A 21337-nucleotide genomic window follows, 5' to 3' on the forward strand; every position below is an offset into this window, starting at 1 on the left:
ATGCTATAGGCCGGGTGGGAAGTGGTAATAAAAAATTAAAGATTTAAAAAGCTAGTGTGCATGGAGCTTTACATTTTCCTGTTGAAAATTGTGTTATAGCTTGCAATACAATATAATAAAATACATTGGGATTTGAAATTCAAACTTTTTCCCTCAATTTCTCCTGTCATTTCATATTACATCACACATTATAAAGTTGCTGCATAAAGGATGTTACATTTACAAAACAATACTTCTTATCTTGCAATACTGGACCTTCTTTAACCACTTCAGGACCGCCGTATTGCCATTGTACGTCAGCACAATGGCACAGGCAGGCACAATCACGTACATCTACGTGATTGCCTTCCAGCGGGTGGGGGGTCCGATCGGACCCCCTCCCGCTGTTTATGGCGGTCCGATTCGGTCCAGGAGCGCTCCGTGATGAGGGGATGGCCGTTGGTTTTCGGCCACCCCCTCTGGATCGCTCCTGGCCAATGAGAAGCTTCCTCCCCTGTGTATTGTTTACACAGGAAGGAGGAAGTGATGTCATTCTCCTCGGGGCGGTCTTTTTGACCGGACTACGAGGAGAAGACTAATAGTAAGTGTGCACCAACACTACACTGACATGTAGGTACACACAGGCACACAAACCCCCCCCCGATCGCCCCCCGCCCCCCCTCCCCCCCCAGTCACAGTGTCACTGATTGCATTGATCATTTCTTTACTGATCAATGCATTCAGTGTCAGTTGTGACAGTAAAAACTGTCAGGACAGTTAGTGTTAGGTCCAGGGTAGCCCCCTATCACCCCCCAATAAAGATTTAACCCCCTGATTGCCCCTAGAGTTAACCCTTTCACCCCCTTTTGCCAGTGTCACTAAGCGATCATTTTTCTGATCGCTGCATGTGTCGCTAGGTAGCTAGTTATTTTTTTAGGTTCACCGCCAGGTTTTTATATCGCTAGGTACCCCGATATACTACCCAATAATGGTTTTAACCCCCTGATTGCCGCTAGTTAACCCTTTCACCCCCTTTTGCCAGTGTCACTAAGCGATCGTTTTTCTGATCGCTGCATTAGTGTCGCTACAGTCGCTAGGTAGCTAGTTATTTTTTTAGGTTCACCGCCAGGTTTTTATAGCGCTAGGTACCCCGATATACTACCCAATAATGGTTTTAACCCCCTGATTTCCGCTAGTTAACCCTTTCACCCCCTTTTGCCAGTGTCACTAAGCGATAATTTTTCTGAACGCTGCATCAGTGTCGCTAGGTAGCTAGTTATTTTTTTAGGTTCACCGCCAGGTTTTTATAGCGCTAGGTACCCCGATATACTACCCAATAATGGTTTTAACCCCCTGATTGCTGCTAGTTAACCCTTTCACCCCCTTTCACCAGCGATCACAGTATAAGTGTCACTGGTGACGCTGGTTAGCCAGTTATTTAGGTTCCCCGTCAGGTTTTTATATAGCGCCAGGGACCCCCATATACTACCTAATAAAAATGTGAACCCCCTGATTGCCCCTAGTTAACCCTTTCACCACTGATCACCGTATAAGTGTTACGGGTGACTCTGGTTAGTTTGTTTTTTATAGCATTTTATATTCAAATCCGGAAGGCAGTGCTTGGTTTTCGGGGTCCCGTACGTGGCTAGGCTCCCAAAAAGTCCCCCACATGTGGTATCCCCGTACTCGGGAGAAGCAGCAGAATTTATTTTGGGGTGTAATTTGACTTCTGCCCATAGCATGTGTGAGCAATATATCATTTAGTGACAACTTGGTGCAAAAAAAAAAAAAAGTTTGTAATATTCCCGCAACTTGTGGCAAAATATAAAATATTCCATGGACTCAACATGCCTCTCAGTAAATAGCTTGGGGTGTCTACTTTCCAAAATGGGGTCATTTTGGGGGGTTTTGTGCTATTTTGGCATTTTATGGCCTTCGAAACTGTGATAGGTAGTGAGGAGTTAAATCAAAAATTTGCACCCTTAGAAATCCTGAAGGTGGTGATTGGTTTTCGGGGTGCCGTGCGCGACTAGACTCCCAAAAAGTCCCACATATGTGGTATCCCCATACTCGGGAGAAGTAGCGGAATATATTTTGGGGTGCAATTCCACATATAACCATGGCATGTGTGAGCAATATATCATTTAGTGACAACTTTTTGTAAAAAAAATTTTTTTTTTTTTTTTTTGTCATTATTCAATCCCTTAGGACAAAAAAAATAAATATTCAATGGGCTCAACATACCCATCAGCAATTTCCTTGGGGTGTCTACTTTCCAAAATGGGGTCATTTGGGGGGGATTTGTACTGCCCTGCCATTTTAGCACCTCAAGAAATGAGATCGGCAGTCATAAATTAAAAGCTGCGTAAATTCCAGAAAACGTACCTTAGTTTGTAGATGTGACAACTTTTGCGCAAACCAATAAATATACAATTATTGACTTTTTTTTTACCAAAGACATGTGGCTGAATACATTTTGGCCTAAATGTATGACTAAAATTTAGTTTATTGGATTTTTCTAATAACAAAAAGTAGAAAATATCATTTTTTTTCAAAATTTGCGGTCTTTTTACGTTTATATCGCAAAAAAAAAAAAATCGCAGAGGCAATCAAATACCATCAAAAGAAAGCTCTATTTGTGGGAAGAAAAGGACGCAAATTTCGTTTGGGTGCAATATTGCATGACCGCGCAATTACCAGTTAAAGCAGCGCAGTGCGAAATTGCAAAAAGACCTCTGGTCCTTAAGGTGTTTATTGGTCCGGAGCTGAAGTGGTTAAAGCCCAATTCCAGGAAAAATAGAATTTTAAATAAATGCACTGTACATAAATTAGCTTACTCCTCGGGCTCGATTCAAAAAACACTTCTTCCTAAGCCATCATGTAGAATAACGGATCAAAGTCACAGTTTCCTCTATCAACCAAACCAATATCCTGCCATGGGGAATAAAGCCGGGTTCACACGTGCCGAACATGGGGAAACATCGGCCGTTTAAAACAAATATAAAAAATACGGAAGGAGGAGTGGCTGCAGACAGAAGTATTACTTCTAGATTGTAAGCTCGAACGAGCAGGGCCCTCTTATCCCTCCCGTATTGATTTGCATTGTAAGTGTACTGTCTGCCCTCATATTGTAAAGCGCTGCGCAAACTGTTGGCGCTATATAAATCCTGAAGAATAATAATAATAATTAGAAATGAGTAAGCCCAATGTAATCGTGGGAAACACATCTACCTGAAGCACTTGCTACTGTCCTGTGGTGTGTGACACTTTGCTTTTATGGAAGTTTAATAAAAGACTTTTGGGTACTTTAGTGTGCAGCCACTTCTCCTTCCATAAACTCTGTTCGGCCAGCTTCTGACGGGTATGCATGCTGGAAAAACAGCAGCTGACCGACTCCCAATCAGCGTGCTCAGCCAATGGCAGAGCGTACTGATCGGACTGTTCTGATGGGGGGGCCCCGTCCCACCTATCAGAACACAACAGCTCAGCGGGGGAGATCATCGATTTAACCTTGCATGGTTAGTACAGCGGCTCTGACTGGAGTTGACAGTTTTTCTTTTGTTGAATGCTGGGTTGTACGAAAAAAATTGTAGTGTGTAGCCTTCTCCCTGCTCATTATCTTTTTGAGCACTGGTCCCTTCACCACCACCGTGATTTCTCCTGTGTCTTGAGTCTTTCAAAGTGTCTCCTTCACCACCAAGATGTCCACATCACACTAGCAGTCATATGGACACCCCAAGGAGGACAGCAGGAAAGTAAGAAGAGAGAAGGATCATCATGTGACTGTGGCTTCAAGTAAAATATGGGCATTTAGAGAGTTTTTTTTTCATACCAGTGGTTGGGGGGGGGGGGGGGGGTGAGAAAGGCAAAAGTCCTGAAGTTTGGCTTAAAGTAGTGGTACAATGGTGAAATAATAATTTTTTATTACCTACTCAGACATTATTTTAACTGAATGCTACAGCATTCCTCAAATGCAATCCACAAAAGAGAAAAGGTCCTTTTATCACTTGTTGTCGAGGTGTGGAACTATTACCTCCTTCAGGTGTGCTTTATGACAGATTTCTTACGTTGTTTTATGCTTACTGCACGTGATGAACAGAGGTGAAATAGAAATAGAACCTTTTCCTTACCAACTGTTTACCAAGATACATTTATAAATGGAATGGTAGGCAAGTGCTTAAAATCAAGCTCAGTGACTGCGCTTGGTACCAGCTTTAAGAGCCGACGAAGGGCTTTCCGATAAAAAATGATTGGGTGGCTCTAGATAGGAAGGTATGGATAGATTTCCTTTTTATTTTATTTTTGTGCCATTCTTTAGTTGCTTACTGGTTTTTGAGCTTGGCCACAACAATGTCATACATCCAAGGGGCCTTTATGGTCATTTTTTGTGCATGTCTGAGCTAAGAGCCAAGGGACTCTAGGAAGTAAATGCATCATGAATCATGTGCCCTTACTCAAGATGGCCATGGCTAGAAATGATGGGTGTGTTTTTCAAGGTGACTTCTCAATAAAATAAAGCTAGGATGGATGGGTGAGTTTTATTTAAATATTAAAAAAATAATAAAAACAGGATTTTCGGTTTGTGGTGCTCAGATACAGTTAACTTCTGCTTTAGACTTGAAAGTGAAAGTTAAACAGTCATCTGCTCCACCCATCGAGCTACCACAATACTGCTAAAGTGTTGAAATAACACCCAATGTATATTTCACAGTAATAGATAAAATAAAGTCCCAGATGATAAAACACCACCAGCTTAATGTGCACATATCACAGGGTAAATTGAGTATGCAACAACGATTCCATCTTTTGTGAATTGCAAGTTTCACCAAGCAAAAACTAGAGTTAAAATAAGAAAACAGATTAAATTAACTTCCACTCTCACGATGCTGAAATGTGTGAATTGCCCCATTGCATAATTTTGTAATTCTTTAAAATGTTTATATCAAGAACAAAAAGTAGAGAACAAATCCAAAATTTAAAAAATGGCCAAAGCCATTTGTTTTTGTTTTTAAACTCTGCATATAGCTTCTCAACAGGGATTCTAAGCAGGGAGACCATCACAATGAGTGAAAAGGTGTTTTTCACAAAGAACAAAAGACAATTTGGAATATGGGGGTTCTGACATATCCTGTTCAATGTTAGGCATTCTAAAAATGTATCTGCTGTAAACATATGAAGAGAAGAGTGTCACATCCAGCAGAAATCCAAGCAGAACCAATAAAAAAAAAAAATAAATAAAAAAAAAAAAGCAGTTTCAGAACATCCTAGAAATAAAACTTATGAACTCTAGGCAGGTACCCCTTGAAATAGCACAGTGGTGTAGTGGGTAGCACTCTCACCTAGCAGCAAGAAGGGTCGCTGGTTCGCATCCCAAGCATGACACTACCTGCCTGGAGTTTGCATGTACTCCCTGTGCCTGTGTGGGTTTCCTCTGGGTACTCCGGTTTCCTCCCACACTCCAAAGACATGCAGGTAGGTTAATTGGCTTCTGTCCAAAATTGGCCCTAGTATATGAATGGGGACCTTGGATTGTGGGCTACTTGAGGGTAGGGACCAAGTGAGTGTACAGGGATAGAGATAATTGTAGACACTCACTGTCTCTACTGGATGGACTGGTGTCTTTATTCAACCTTACTAACTATGAAACTATGAAATGTTCCACATTTTGTCACGTTACAATCAAAAAAACGTAAATGTATTTTACTGGGATTTTATATGATAGACCAACAAAGTGGCACAGAATTGTGAAGTGGAAGAAAAATGATAAATGGTTTTCAAGATTTTTTACAAAATATGTGAAACGCGTTTGTATTTTGCCCCCTTTGCTCTGATATCCCTAACTAAAATCTAGTGGAATCAATTGCTGTCAGAAGTCACTTAATTAGTAAACAGTCCACCTGTGTGTAATTTAATCTCAGTATAAATACAGCCCTCAGAGGTTTGTTAGGGAACCTTTGTGAACAAACAGCATCATGAAAGCCAAAAGGAACACACCAGACAGGTCAGGGATAAAGTTGTGGAGAAGTTTAAAGCAGGGTTAGGCTATAAAAAAAAATTATCCCAAGCTTTGAACATTTCACAAAGCACTGTTCAATCCATCATCTGAAAATGAAAAAAAAAAAATGGCACAACAGCAAACCTACCAAGACATGGCCATCCACCTAAACTGACACGCCAAGCAGAGAGCATTAAATCAGAGAAGCAGCCAAGAAGCCCATGGTAACTCTGGAGGAGTTGCAGAGATCCACAGTTGACATGGGAGAATCTGTCCACAGGACACTATTAGTCGTGCACTCCAAAAATCTAGCCTTTATGGAAGAGTGGCAACAAGAAATTCATTGTTGAAAGAAAGCCATAAGAAATCCTGTTTGCAGTTTGCGAGAAGCCATGTGGTGAACACAGTAAACAGGTGGAAGAAGGTGATCTAATGACCAAAAATTAATATTTTTGGCCTAAAAGCAAAATGCTGTGTGCGGTGGAAAATGAACACCGTACATCACCCTGAACACTAGGGGTGTTGAAAATTATCAGCGCAGCGATGCATCACAATGCAGCCTTTGGTGATTCTGCATCAATGCGGAATGCAGTTTAAATGAGACTGCGCGTGACATCACCCTCCCCCTCCCTCCACAGAAGTGTCATGGCTGGAACGAAAGGTGGTGGCAGACTGCCTGAGAACGGCGCTGCCCCGCACTGGATGGTGTAGCATCAGGAGGCGGACGCTGCAGCATGTCAGAATGCCGCCCCCGCCCAAGCTCTCCCCCTGCTCGGAATCTATAGCTCTGTCACCTCCCCGATGGACGAACGCCACTTAACACTGACACACACAAATAACTACAGCTCTTATCACATCCACGGGATGAGGCACAGGGTCTGCTTCAGGAAATGAACTGAGGGGTGGTACAAGTGCTCCGAAGGTGAGAGACCATCCTGTCATGCTTAACTATATACTACTATTATACTTAAATACCAGGCACTTAGACACCTTCCTGCCCAAGCCAATTTTCAGCTTTCAGCGCTGTAGCAATTTGAATGACAATTGCGTGGTCATTTAACACTGTACCCAAACAAATTTTTTATCATTTTGTTCCCACAAATAGAGCTTTCTTTTGGTGGTATTTGATCACCTCTGCAATTTTTATTTATTTTTTTGTGCAAATACAAAACGACCGAAAATTAAGGCCTCTTTCACACTGTTGTCCCGTTCAGGCCCGCCTGTCAGTTTTTCAGGCGGACCTGAACGGGTGCTCCATAGAGGTCTATGGAGCGTCGGATGTCAGCGGTGACATGTCCGCTGACATCCGACCCGCTCCGATCCGAAAAAGTGTAACGGAGGAAAAAGCTATTTTTCCATCCGTCTGCGGATCGGATGACGACGGGCACTGCGGTCCGTCGTCATCCGATCTCCCATAGGGGAGAGCGGTGCTGTGACAGGTCCGTCCCTGCGCAGTGTGCAGAGACGGAGCTGTCATCTCCCTGCTCAGCGGGGATCGGCGGAGTGATCCCCGCTGAGCAAACGGATATCCACGGGGCGGATCAGAACTGATCCGCCCCGTGTGAAAGGACCCTAAAAAAAAAAAAAAAGCTTTTCTTTGTTTCTGTTAAAAAATTTTGTAAATAGGATTTTTGTAGGTAAAATCCTTTTCTCCGAAGTTCATTGACTGACACAGCTCCTTTAAATCTTGACCGTAGGGTTATCACGCCACCCCCATCCTTGTGTCGAGCGGGAGCAAACCTTCATGCAGTAGTATTTTTGCTCGCAGGCTTGTTGGGTTTGCAAAACCACGGGAGCTTTTGTCCATCAGCAGATGCCCTGTCGGACTGAGAACTCTTAACTGCCGTCCCAGGCGGGCGAAAAAGCCGTTTCTAAACGGAAAAAGAGGGCCCTTGCCTACGGCGTGGCTCCTTACCCTTCTTGGACTGTGGGAGTAACGTGCTCTTCCCACCTGTAACATTCTTAATAATGTCGTCCAGCAAAGCTCCAAATAGCCTCTCACCAAGGAAGGGCAAATCCGCCAGAGCTTTTTTTAGATGCTTGGACCGCAGACCAGCATTTCAGCCAAATCAGGCACCGTGGCACCACTGCTGATACTGATGCTCTAGAGAGCAGGGGGACTGTATCCAGGGCGGCATCACAGACATACTTAAGGCCGTGCACCAACTGGTCTGCTAGTTCTATGCATACTGGGGGAGACTGTTGCTTCTCCAATTCACAGTGCAATAACTTTGTCCACTCAGTAAGTGCCTGCGACACCAAGGCCGTGGCCAGTACAGGTTGTAATGCTGACCCCCACTACCGTAAACATGGACAGGGCCACTGCCTCGGCTCTCCAGTTGGTAGGGTCCTTGAATGCAGGAGACCCTTCTACCGGAATTGTGGTTACTTTATTCAACCAGGATACCGGGGGGGGGGGGGGGTCAATGACCGGAGGAGCTGTCCATTTTCTAAGGAGGCTCAAAAGGGGCAACGCACCGCCATTCTTCTTGTGAATGAAAAGGCCTATTGCAGGCTTCCCCATTCCTTGTAGATGAACTTATCAAAATAAGTCAAATACGGATACACCTTAGGTGTACGGGTCGGTTTACAGGACCCAAAAGGGACCGACACCTCGGCAGAAGATCCTGCTGCATCCAGTATTTTCAGGGTATCTCGCACAGCAGTGATAAGTGCTCCAACTAGCGCTTTTTCCTGCACTGACCCAGACACGGAATCATCCTCACTGTCCAAACAGTCCTGATCTGTATCCTCCGACACGTCAGAACAGGGGTCTCCAGTCACCACGGGGCCCGAGTCTGAATCAAAGCTTTCCCCAGAGGACAGGGGACATTCTTTACTCCCCTTGCGCCAACACACCGCCTCCACCCTGGCAACTAACGTTTCCAGGACCGCCGACAAAGCATCCATAGACACTGCATTAGTTGCAGGAGAGCCAGTTGCAATTGCAGGGATATCTGCTGACCCACCTTGTCTGACACACTTGAGGACTTAGGACAAAGGACACAATCCCACCCTCCTAGCTTCTCACAGACTGGAGGGGCCCCACCGCAGGACTCACCACCCCGACCAAGTGTTTGCAAAAAATAAAATCCCCAGTAGTGATTAAATACCACCAAAAGAAATTTCTATTTGTGTGACAAAAAATGATAAAAGTTTAATTTGGGTACAGTGTAGCATGACCGCGCAATTGTCAAAGGGTGACAGCGCTGAAAGCTGAAAATTGGCCTGGACAGGAAGGGGGGGGGGGGGGTTTAAGTGCCCAGTAAGCAAGTGGTTATTAAGTGGAAATTTCCGTATGTTCAGTCAGTACAAATTTTCTTACAGCAGAGGGGCGATTCATGTTTAAAGTGGTTCTAAAGTCAGTTTTTTTTCTATCTTAATGCATTCTATGATAAGATAAAATAAAATAAAAACCTGTGTGCAGCAACCCTTGTGGGCTCCTTGAGGGTAGGGACCAATGTGAGAGTGCAATGTACAGGGATAGGGACAATTGTAGAAACTCTCTCAGGTTGAACTGGATGGACTGGTGTCTTTATTCAACCTAACTATGAAACTATGAAACCCCCCTAATACCTGAGCGCTATCTTGATGCAGCGATGTTACACAAAAGTCTCGGCTGTTTGGGACTCTCCCTCCTCCTTGGCTGAGTGGCTCCCGCTGCTGTCAAAATCAGTGAGCCAATGAGGAGAGAGAGGGGGTGGGGCCCGAGGAGCGGCTCCCTGTCTGAATGGACACACAGAGCAGCGTCTCGGCTCGCATGTCCCATAGTAAGCTGCTTGCTGTGGGGACACTCCATAGGAGGGAGGGTCCAGGAGTGGCAGCAAGGGACCCTAGGACGATCTGGGCTGCTCTGTGCAAAATCAGGATACAAGAGAGAGTCAGAGACTGCCGACGTGATACAAGAGAGAGTCAGAGACTGCCGACGTGATACAAGAGAGAGTCAGAGACTGCCGACGTGATACAAGAGAGGGTCAGCAGGTAAGTATATATTTTTATTTTTTTTAAGAAAAAAATAATAATACCCTTTTAGTATCACTTAAAAAAATCATTGATCAGTCTTTTGGCAGCAACTTGGGTAGAATGCAGGTCAACATCTTGGCAAAAAAAAAAAGGGAAGGCATTTAAATCAGAAAAAAGTATACTACTTGCACATAAGTGGATGTTTCCAGATTATGGGGAAATATTAGGCAGAAACTAGACCAAAAAAGGAGTGCAGCCCCCAAAGGTGCAGCAGAGATGGGGGATGTGCCACTTCTATGCACTCACCCCTCACATACATTAAGCATGACAAGATGATCCTTCACCTTCGGAGCACTTGTACCACCCCCCTCGTAGTTAATTTGCTGAAGCAGACCCCATGCCTCATCCCACTGATGTGATAAGAGCTGCAGTGATTTGTGTGTGTCAGTGTCGAGCGGCGTCCGTCCATTGGGGAGGTGACAGAGCTACAGATTCCAAGCAGGGGGAGAGCTTGGGTGGGGACAGCATCTGGGGGCCCCCTTGTTAAAAGGTGGCTTCCAGGTTCCGATAAGCCCCCTGCCCGCAGACCCACACAACCACTGCCCAGGGCTGTCGGGAAGAGGCCTTTGTCCCCATCAACATGGACAAGGTGCTTTGGGGTGGGGGGGTGCAGACTCACCCCCCATGTTGAGGGCATGTGGCCTGTGGTCGAGGCGAGGGGGGGGGGGTGACCCTTTTCCTGACCTGCCAGCCTGAGTGCTCGGAAAAGGGTCCACTATGAATTTTGGTGGGACCCCGTGTGGTTTTTGTTTTTGGTGTGGGGTTTCCCCTCAAAGTCCATACCAGACCCAAGGTCTTGAGGGTGACCCGACGCCATTTTAAAATTTTTTTATTCTGGTGTAAAGTTCCCTTTCAAGATCAATACCATACTCAAAATGACTTTTTTTTTTTTTTTTTAGAGGGTTCCAGCTCCCACTTCCTCCCGGGCACCACGGCGCCGGAAGGACGATCACCTCTCCCCCCTCCCTCTAGGCAATCATCTGGAACGTGTCACAGATCCCAGATGATTGCCCAGCCAGTCACAGAGCGGCTCGAGCATGCACAGTGCATGCCCGGCTGCAATGCCACAACCGGGTGCCCACAGCGACAATGCCGGCGCCGCAGAGAGAGGAGCAGGAGACGAGCAGGGCTTCATTCCCCCACATCGCTGGTCCCTGGGACAGGTAAGTGTCCGATTATTAAAAGTCAGCAGCTGCAGCATTTGTAGCTGCTGACTTTATTTTTTTTTTTTTTTACATGGAACTCTGCTTTAAGATGGCTTTCATAGGGAACCATTGATTTTTAATGTATAGAAAAAACGCTTGACGCGGCTTACGTGATACATGCGTCGAACATGTTTACAGCTGTAACTCTGGTCTTCAGAATGCACCTAGTCCTGGGTTGTTTTTTTTTTTTTTTTTTTTTGCAGCTTGAAAACGTCTATGCCACTTACAACTCCTAAAAGCCTATGTGTGCATGGACACAGAATAATATGGAGAGGCGTTTTTAAGCTGCAAAAAAAAAAAAAAAAAAAAAACTGACGCTGGTAAAAGCGCTGTAAAAAAACAACCTGTGCGCATGAGGCCTAAATATATCATTGCTTCATGTTTTGTTACTTGTTTTGTATTAAATACATGTCAATATATTACTTTAAATGAAATATATGGTCACAACTTATTCTTTATAACATCAGCATTGTAATAGTGATACAAAAAATAGTTATACATGACAATCCAATATAAACCTTCTTGAATAATCTCCTTTCAGGTTGTGAGTCCTGCCTGTCTGCTGGTCAATTCTTCCCACAACCTCCAGGATTCCCTGCATGCTTTGCAGCTTCTAGAAAGTGCGCATTCTAGCTGGGAGACTTTGCAGCAGCTGGCAGCAGTGCCAAGAGGGTGAGCCCCTGTGATAGTATGCAGCAATTACTTTAGTAGTACCATCTACTAAAGTGATTGTCAGCTTTCACAGAGGTGCAAACTTACATTGTTCCAAGCCTGATCAATGTAACTACATAACATATAGATCATACCTGGAGTTTAGCTTTAAAGTGTTTGTTAAAAGAAAAGTTTAGGATTTTTTTTTTTTTTTTTTTTTTAAGAAATCATACTTGCCTAGGTGGGTGCATTTGGGTACAGCATTGGTCTGGTGCTTCATTTGTCCCAGCCAGCTCCCAGAGTGATAAAATGACACTGATCGATCAGTTCTCCGGCTCTCTGTTCTGCCCATTCTCTCTCCCCCAAGTGCCGGTCCAGGTTCCTAGGTGGATACTGACCACATGGTCGCGATCTTTCCCCAGCCGGGGCCAGCTCTGTGATGTCAGCCGACCGTAGGCTTCAGTTGAAAACTGTTCGGGGGAAGTACAGCCAAACAAGCTTTGGCTGTACTTCCCCTTATACCTTTTCAGACAAAATGAAAAGGTGAACGCCATACACCCTCTTCACCCCCTAGTCCCTGCTGTACTTACCCCCAATGATGCTGAGCTGTCAGTGCCCACAGTCCAGTGGTCTGAGGATTTTAAATCCCCGTTGTTCTCTGTGCAGTGCCCTCAGGACAGACCAGAGTGATTCTGATTTAGTCAGAACGTGCACAGTGAGACGCTGTGTGGGCACTGACAGCTCAGCATCATTGAAGGCAAGTACAGCGAGGACCAGGGGTGTAAGGAGGGTGTATGGTGTTAGTTCACATTTTCGTTTTTTCTGAAAGGTGAACACTTTAAAAAAGGTAGAACTAAAAAGGAAAAACGTTTTTCACTTAAGGACCACCCACCGCATATATACTGTGGCAGAGCGGCCCTTTTGCACGAAACGCCGTAACAGTATGTCTTTTCGTGAAGGAGACGCTGCGCATGATGCATGGCAGGGGAGCTGATGCACGGGTCCAGCGGCCACGATGTCTGTCGCCCACCCGCAATTGCCCCAGAGAGACATTGTTATGTAAAGAAAGCAGATTGCCATTCTGACAGGGGAACACAGAGAGATAGTCTGTTCCTAGTAATCAGGAACAGCGATCTCTCTGTACTCCCAGTCAGTCCACCTTCCCCACAGTTAGAAAGCACCTCCCTAGGACAAACCTAACCCTTTGATCACCCCTGGTGTTAACCCCTTCCCTGCCAGTGTCATTTATACAGTGATAAGTGCATATTTTTAGCTCTGATCACTGTAATAATGTCACCGGTCCCAAAAAAGTGTCAAAAGCGTCCGATCTGTCTGCCGCAATTCCGCTACAAATCGCTGATCACTGCCATTACTGGCAAAAATCAATCCCGCATTTTGAAGGCGCTTTAACTTTTGCGCAAACCAATCAATATACTCTTATTGAAATTTTATCAAAAATATATAGAATACATATTGGCCTAAACTGATGAACAAATGTTTTTTTACTTTTTTTTTGTATATGTATTATAGCAAAAAGTAAAACAATATTTTTTTTTTTTTGTTCATAGTGTAAAAAATTAAAAACGCTGAGGTGATCAAATGCCACAAAAGAAAGCTCTATTTGTGGGAAAAAACGGACAACCATTTTATTTGGGTATAGCGTTGCACGCTCGGGCAATTGTCAGTTAAAGTAAAGCAGTGCTGTATCGAAAAAAAATGGCCTGGTAATTAAGGGGGTAAATCCTTCCAGGGCTGAAGAGGTTAAATACAATAAGGGAGAGTTATAACCCCTCTCAGGGTTTTTCTGCCCTGTGTGTCCCATTAGGGAGATTTCCCTTCACTTTCTGTCCCATAGCCAGAACAGGAAGTGAGAGGAAATCCTTCTCTACTCATATTCTGGTGACAGCCCAAAATTTGGAATTTTCTTTCACTTTCATTTTAATAATGGTAATGAGGAAAAATAGAGAAGGTGAATCTCCCTAAACGGGGGCACACATAGTAATGAAAAACTGGTAGGTGTTCTAGGGTGCACTAAAGGGTTCAGCTTTAAAAAAAATAAAAAATAAATAAATGCACATTATTATTTTTTAGAGCCTGTAAAGCATTGTACCGTGATCAGCAGATTGCAGGTACAATGTCAGGCTCCTGCAGACCATCAGTGTAGCTGTCTGCCCGTACCTTCGATACAGGCAAGCAGTTACTGATAGCAAGAAGATCAACAAACTACCTAGAATGCTCATTGGCTCATAGAGGACTACAAACCATCAGCCGCAAAGGCTGAGGTTACTTGTAGTTGATTTATTCACAGAACACAGAATGAATGATGCCTCTGTGTGGACGGAGCCCCAGACGGCTGCACTCTAATTCAATTTTGTGGGGTGAAAATACCTTGTCACTGGAAAGCTGGATTGGGGGGGAAAGAAGGCAGATGTTGAACACGTTACAGCCTAGATATGGGTGTCACATGTTGACAAAAGTGAACTTAGCCTTAAACTGCTCATTGAGACCTAGGTGACAGTAAAAGCATTTTACTTACCCGATCCTCTGCTCTAGCAGTGGTCTGTCCCCTGGCGCCAAGTCCAATGTAGGGCTATGGACCCTGCATTGGTTATGATGACATCAGAGGACCTTAGGTCATCGGTGCGCAGGGGAGAAGAGGTTGCAGCGACTGCCCTTGCTGCATGGAGGAGACTGCAGGAGCGGAGGATCGGGTAAAAAATCTTTTACAAATCGCCTAGACGTTAGAGATTGGCTCGGGCGTGTTTGGGATCCCACTAGGAAGCCAACACTGCACACGGCTAATCACAAGCAGTGAGACATTTCTCTATCTGAGCAGCTGCGGATCAGGAAATGCCTCACTGCCTGTGATTAGCTGTGTGCAGTATCGGCTTCCTGGCGGGATCGGGCACCTGAGCCCATCTCTACTAGGCATAAACAGTTAAGTGGGTGGCCCCACTGCCGCAGACGGAGTTTATGTTTTCCTGGTGAGCACCTTTATTGGTCATGTGATATACCTGGAATCTTGCTACAGTCCTAGGGCTGGCTCACACAAGTGGGCACAAATTAGTTGCTGATGTCACCACAAATGCAGCATGTTTGAGGCTACCGCACTGTACCAAGTGGTTTGGTGCGACGGGACCTAAAAAAGTTGTGTGTTTTTTTTTGTGTTCTGTTACGGTTTGGCATTCCATTTGAAATGAATGGGCTGTCAAAACCGGATAGTGACCTTCAATCCCTTATTGTATATTTTCCAAAAATAAAACCATTTTGTTGACAGAGGTGAGAAGAGAAAAGACAGGTTGGTGGAGTAGAAGGAATGGACGGCTCACCTTCTTCAGGGAGGATACCAGCAGATTCCTCCACTTGGGGGCATTTTCCTCGCTGAAGAAATCGTACTGGAGTTGGGGTGCCTGCATGACTCGTTCCTTTCCTCTAGGTCCTCACAATGGAACCCCTGAAGCAAACAAGGCCACCTGAACGGCTGGCTCCGGCCCACAGCGATCACACGTCCCCGACTGCAGAGGCCTTTCTTAGGGCAGAGGATCGTCCATACGTACAGGGCGAGGGAGGTGGGCGCCCCTTAGCAGGGGCAGCATATAGAGGGACAAGAAACACACAGCAGCAGCACCCCTGAGGGGACAAGAGATGGCTGGCGGCTCATGGACACCGCTGTGAGGGGACAGTCTGTACATATAGGACACTTGTCTGCACACATCAGTCACCCCAGGATGACACAGGAGGCCGCAGCTGCTCACACTGCCCTCTCGGGCCCACACGCACACAGCAGCCCCGGTGATAGTGAGGAGGACTAGATCACCCGCACCTCATGGCACACACTCCGGGGGGGCCAACGGGCGTCACCTGACAGATGCCAGTCTGCCCCGGCAGGGTGATGGCAGCAGACACCCTGTCTCCCCTCCCCCCTCTCCGTCTCACTGGACGCCCGTCCTCCTTGCTGTCAGAGGTCGGCGTCGCACGCCGGTAGAAGGACCCAGGAGCAATCCCACTGCGTCACTTTGTTGTTGTTATTGTTTATACCCCAGCTTTCTCTCCCGACAGTTAGGCTCAGCGGCCGTTGGAAGAAGCAGCCACTACGCATGCGCCTTTCTCAGAGCCCAGGAGTGCTGGCTCGCAACCGTCACGTGACTGTGATGTCTGGACACGCCCCCATGCCCGGCCGACAAGATAGATATTTTTTTTTTTATTTCGAAACAGCTTTATTGCTACCACGTAGAATTGATTCAAAGTTTCAAAAGAGATGCTAGAGCCGAACAGAGCACTGCAATTACAATGTACTCAATATTCTCTTCAGTGTCATATATCCCAAAACACCAACTATATGCCACCAATCATGCATGAAAGCTCAGTGAAAAATGTTCTGATAGCTTCTTTTTTCTATGCTACTGAGAGTCTTGGACTTCACTGTATACTTACTATATTTGGATATGGTTGCCTTTCTTAATTTTTTGTATACCTTTTATACCTGAAAAATTACAATAAAACATGTCCCTCATTTCGAGCAATGTCCCTCTGTCTCTCATTCCTCCTCATTTGTCCCTCATTTTGGTCTGATCTATAAAGATATTTTTTTATCAAAAAGTGTTTTCCAGCACTAAACCTTTCATTCAATTTCTACATTGCTGCATTAGTAAATTCTAAAAGCCAATACAAATGAATAGTAGAGGTAAAATAAAAAATCACTTGTGGGTTGAACCAATCTTTTATTGAATTTTTTGTACAATTCTCCTTTAAGGGGCGTGGCAGGGGTGTGTCCTATGCCTGCAAACTTTTGCTGATAGGTGTCCCTCATTCCCATCTCAAAAAGTTGTGAGGTATGATTAAACATATAAGTTCAGTGAAAGATCTCTTTCAGACAGGCATTGAAATCTAAAGCAGCCTTTAACCACTTCAGTCCCGCACCATTTTGCTGGTCAAAGACCAGACCACTTTTTGCGACTCGGCACTGCGTAGCTTTAACTGACAATTGCGCAGTCATGCGACGTGGCTCCCAAACAAAATTGGTGTCCTTTTTTTCCCACAAATAGAGCTTTCTTTTGGTGGTATTTGATCACCTCTGCGGTTTTTATTTTTTGCGCTATAAACAAAAATAGAGCAACGATTTTGAAAAAAACGCATTATTTTTTACTTTTTGTTATAATAAATATCCCCCAAAAATATATAAAAAAACATTTTTTTTCCCTCAGTTTAGGCCGATACGTATTCTACATATTTTTGGTAAAAAAATCGCAATAAGCGATTATTGATTGGTTTGTGCAAAAGTTATAGCATTTACAAAATAGGGGATAGTTTTATGGCATTTTTATTAATATTTTTTTTTTTTACTAGTAATGGCGGCGATCAATGATTTTTATTGTGACTGCGACATTATGACGGACACATCGGACATTTTTGACACATTTTTGGGACCATTATCATTTATACAGCAATCACTGCTATGTAAATGCAGTGATTCCTGTGTAAATGACACGGGCAGTGAAGGGGTTAACCAGTGGGTGGCAGTGTAGGGGTTAAGTGTTCCTAGGGGTGTGTTACTAACTGTTGGGGGCTGGGCTTTCATTTAGTGAACACTGATCTCTGCTCCAATCACATGGATCAGAGATCAGCATCACTAGTTGCTAGGCAGAATGGGGAAATGCTGTTTACAACGGCATCTCTCCGTCCAGCTTCCCCGTGAGACGATCGCGGGTATGCCCGTGGCAATCGAGTCCGCGGGACCCACGACCGGACTCACGGGGGTCCCAACCTGCGCCGCGCTTTAATGCCGCCCTGCGATGGCAGGGCGGCATTAAAGATTGGACGTACCTGTACGCCAATATGCTTGCCCGTGCCATTCTGCCGACGTACATCGGGAACCGGTTAAAGTGATTGTAAAGGATCGTTTTTTTTTTTTTTTTTTAGTTTTTTTTTTTTTTTAAATAACAAACATGTTCTACCTACCTGCTTGGTGCAAGGATTTTGCACAGAGCAGCCCCTATCCTCCTTTTCTGGGGTCCCCCAGCAGTGTCCCTGGCCCCTCCTCTTCATCAAGTGTCCCCACAGAGATGCTTTCCATGGGTACATTTACAAGTCCTGCTGCTGCGTCCATTGACACTTTTTATGTTTCCTGGTAAGATCAGAATGTGACAGTGCCCACTTGACTGATGCTACAGCTTCATCATGGTTGATGGTATATAATGATCCAACATCAGCGGTCACTAGGATACTCGAAGGAGTACTGGTAAGTGTATCAAAAATGTGGATAATCCGCTTCCTATCTCTCAAGTAGGCATCTATCTTAGTTACCAAGGGCTGGAGAAAATATATTGACCTAATCTTGCCATTACTGAGTCTATTCCTTTAACTATAGGACAACCCATGGGTTGTTCCAGGCATTTATGTATTTTTGGCAAAAAATACATAATAATACACGCATGATGAGAACCAATAAATGACCCGGAAGAATTAAAACTAGCAATCAGCATCAAGAAAGAACATTCGTCTCATGGCAAAAGAAATTACAAAATTGAGCACATTATCGTCTTTTATTTAATATGATAAGAATGAATGAAGAATGCTGGTGATGCTGATGTCTTTACCAAAACGTACTTAAAAGTGAACACTTGTAATGTAAATGAATTCACTATTATGCATGTTTTATGATTGTTCTTTGAAGTTGCCCCCACACAATTATCCATGATTTATTACTAGAAATAAAGAAAACTATTTTGTTGTCCCTTCTTTTTTTTTTAACCTTAGTTTTTAGGTAACTACTTACTCCAAATATCATTTCATTTCTGACAGAGGATCTGGAAGTTTCTTTATGTCATTTGAATTTTTTCTCCCAAAAACATAGGTAAGTATTGTGCTCAACAATTTTTACTTTTGAGACAAAAAATTTAAATAACATAAAGAAACTTCCAGATCCTCTTTCAGAAATTAAATTATATTTTACAGTAACAAAAAGTGCATTCCATGCTCAAAAAATTGAAAAAGATAAACATAATAGAAAAGAACAAATCCTAAATTAATATAAATTATAAGTGGGGATAATTATAGTCTTGAGAGCATGGTGGGTGGGGATCACGTGTCTGATATTGCCACTGAGTGGCATGCTGGTGTGGTGGCTGTAGTGGCTGTAGTGGCTGTGGTAGCGGTGGAGGTAGAGGCTGGTAGTCTGACAAGTGGGTGTTCTTGGTCATTTGCCCATTGATCCCCTTGTTGAGCACCTGGAGTATGATGACGCCTCCACCTTCCATGTATACGGTCATTGGTTCCAATGTGGACCAAGACAGCTGGGTCATGCCCAGCCTCTCCCAGTAATTTATCCACCCGGTCCACCACATGCCGAACCCTAGCACCAGGGAGACAGCAAACCATTTGCTTGAGGCAATCCTGGTGACAAATTCTTCTTCTTATTATTATAAGTCCTTCTGATTATAGAATCCCATATAACCACCAACTGTCTAGGCCTACCTGCACTCCCCTCACCACCTCTACTAGATGGGCTGCTCTCGCGGCTGTTAGGGGTAGCAGTGACATCTAGGGCTGCCACCTCTGTGTTTGCCACTTCCACATCTTCACTTGACTTGTCAAATTTGGTTTGATGCACAAATACAGGACTGGCCTTCCTTTTCTGCAAGCCCCTTCCACTCCATCCTCCGTGGTTGTTATAAAATATTTTCCTTTCCGCTTTTTGAAAATGGAGATTGGACACTACCCTAGATTGCAACTTCAGCTTATCTGCCGTGGCGGGGGATAGATTATCTGTAAAATCTTTCTCCTCATTTGTCAGGGACTTTTGTGCCTGCCTTACTACTTGGGAAGACATTTTCCGGTATCTGGAGATGTGTTGGGACAGATACATGCGGGCATGGTATTTGAAAGAGTGCCATACTAACTCAAATGGTGCGGTGTCTTTGTTAGTCTGAAAGTAAAACTCCCATTCACTGCCTGCTTCCTCTAGGTCGGGGACCACCTTCAGACAGAATGGATTGAGCTTCTAGGAGTATGACATATGAGATGTATCAATCTGAAGTTCTATCCAGTATGGGGAGTGGTCAGAGAGGATGAGAGGGTTAAAGCCTAATTTGCCTAAGTGGGGGAGAAGAGTTCGTGAAATCAGTATGAGGTCTATGCGAGACATTGTATTGTGAGTGGTAGAAAAGCAGGAAAATTTATTTTCCGAAGGGTATCGGTGTTGCCACGTGTCAACTAATGCGATGTCAGTAATGAACCTGCCAAATCTAGTGTGCGAACGGATTGGGGTATCTGGGGGGTTCGTCATGAGTCTTAGCCCTTTTACACACGGTCGGAGATTCGACAGAATGTTTCCTATCGGACCGTTTTGTCGGATATTCCGACTGTGTGTGGTCTGCATCGGACTGTTTCCATCGGACATACTCCGATCATGTGTAGCCTACTCCGACAGACAAGGTGCCACGCATGCTCACAATCCAATTCGGACACGGAAGAGCTCGCTCAGGTAAAACTACTGCTCGTAATCGATATAGCACATTCGTCATGCTGCAATGTTAAAAATTCTTTCATGAAGCGCATTCTCTTGTTCTTTACAATGCTGCAAGAAGGAACTTCTTTTGATACTTATAGTCACACACACTTCTCCCGAACGAAATTCCTGACTGTTCTTTACTCATTTCAGCAATACAATTTTTTAAATCGTCACATCTACACAATTTTATTTATTTATTTATTTTTTTGGGTGAATTTTGTGTTTGTTTTTTTCATAAACATCTCCTTTTTTGACAGTTTGCTCATCTTTCCATTTTTTGGGGTGCGTTTTGTGTGTAAACTTACCACAAAAACATTATTATATTTTTTAAATGTTCTTTTTCTTTTTTAATCTACAGGAGGTTGTTTAGTGTTGGTACCCCTTGTTATTCATTTCACTTTGTATTTTTGAAATGTACCGTATATACTCGAGTATAGGCCGACCCGAATATAAGCCGAGGCCCCCAATTTACCCCCAAAAAACTGGAAAACTTATTGACTCGTGTATAAGCCGAGGGTGAGACATGGCTGTCCATCCCTGTGTGTGTGTCCGTCCATCCCTGTGTGTCCATCCATCCCTGTGTGTGTGTCCGTCCATCCATCCCTGTGTGTGTATCCATCCATCCATCCATCCCTGTGTGTGTGTGTGTGTGTGTGTGTATTCATCCATCCATCCATCCATCCCTGTGTGTGTGTGTGTGTGTGTATCCATCCATCCATCCATCCCTGTGTGTGTGTGTGTGTGTGTGTGTGTGTATCCATCCATCCATCCATCCCTGTGTGTGTGTGTGTGTGTGTGTGTGTGTCCGTGCAGCCGTGTGTGTGTGTGTGTGTGTGTGTGTGTGTGTGTGTGTGTGTGTGTGTGTGTCCGTGCAGCCTTGTGTGTGTGTCCAGCCTACCTGTGTCCCAAGCCTCCGTCCCGAGCCGCCGTCGTCCCGAGCCTCCTCCGTCCCGTGCCATGCCTCCTCCGTCCCGT

At 44.5% G+C, this 21337-nt stretch overlaps 1 protein-coding gene across 1 annotated transcript in view; it reads right to left on the reverse strand.

Moving 5' to 3' along the window:
- Window positions 1-15979, reverse strand: part of SOS1 (SOS Ras/Rac guanine nucleotide exchange factor 1) — a 415017-nt gene extending 399038 nt beyond the window's left edge. The window contains exon 1 of the mRNA XM_077486479.1: window positions 15183-15979. Within this exon, the coding sequence (XP_077342605.1) occupies window positions 15183-15269 (87 nt within the window). The 5' untranslated portion in view covers window positions 15270-15979. The remainder of the gene's footprint in view (window positions 1-15182) is intronic.
- Window positions 15980-21337: the final 5358 nt, after the last annotated feature.

Source organism: Lithobates pipiens, unplaced genomic scaffold (genome assembly GCF_037356315.1).
Source record: "Lithobates pipiens isolate NorthernLeopardFrog02 unplaced genomic scaffold, aLitPip1_a1.2 Scaffold_18, whole genome shotgun sequence".
Taxonomy (NCBI): domain Eukaryota; kingdom Metazoa; phylum Chordata; class Amphibia; order Anura; family Ranidae; genus Lithobates; species Lithobates pipiens.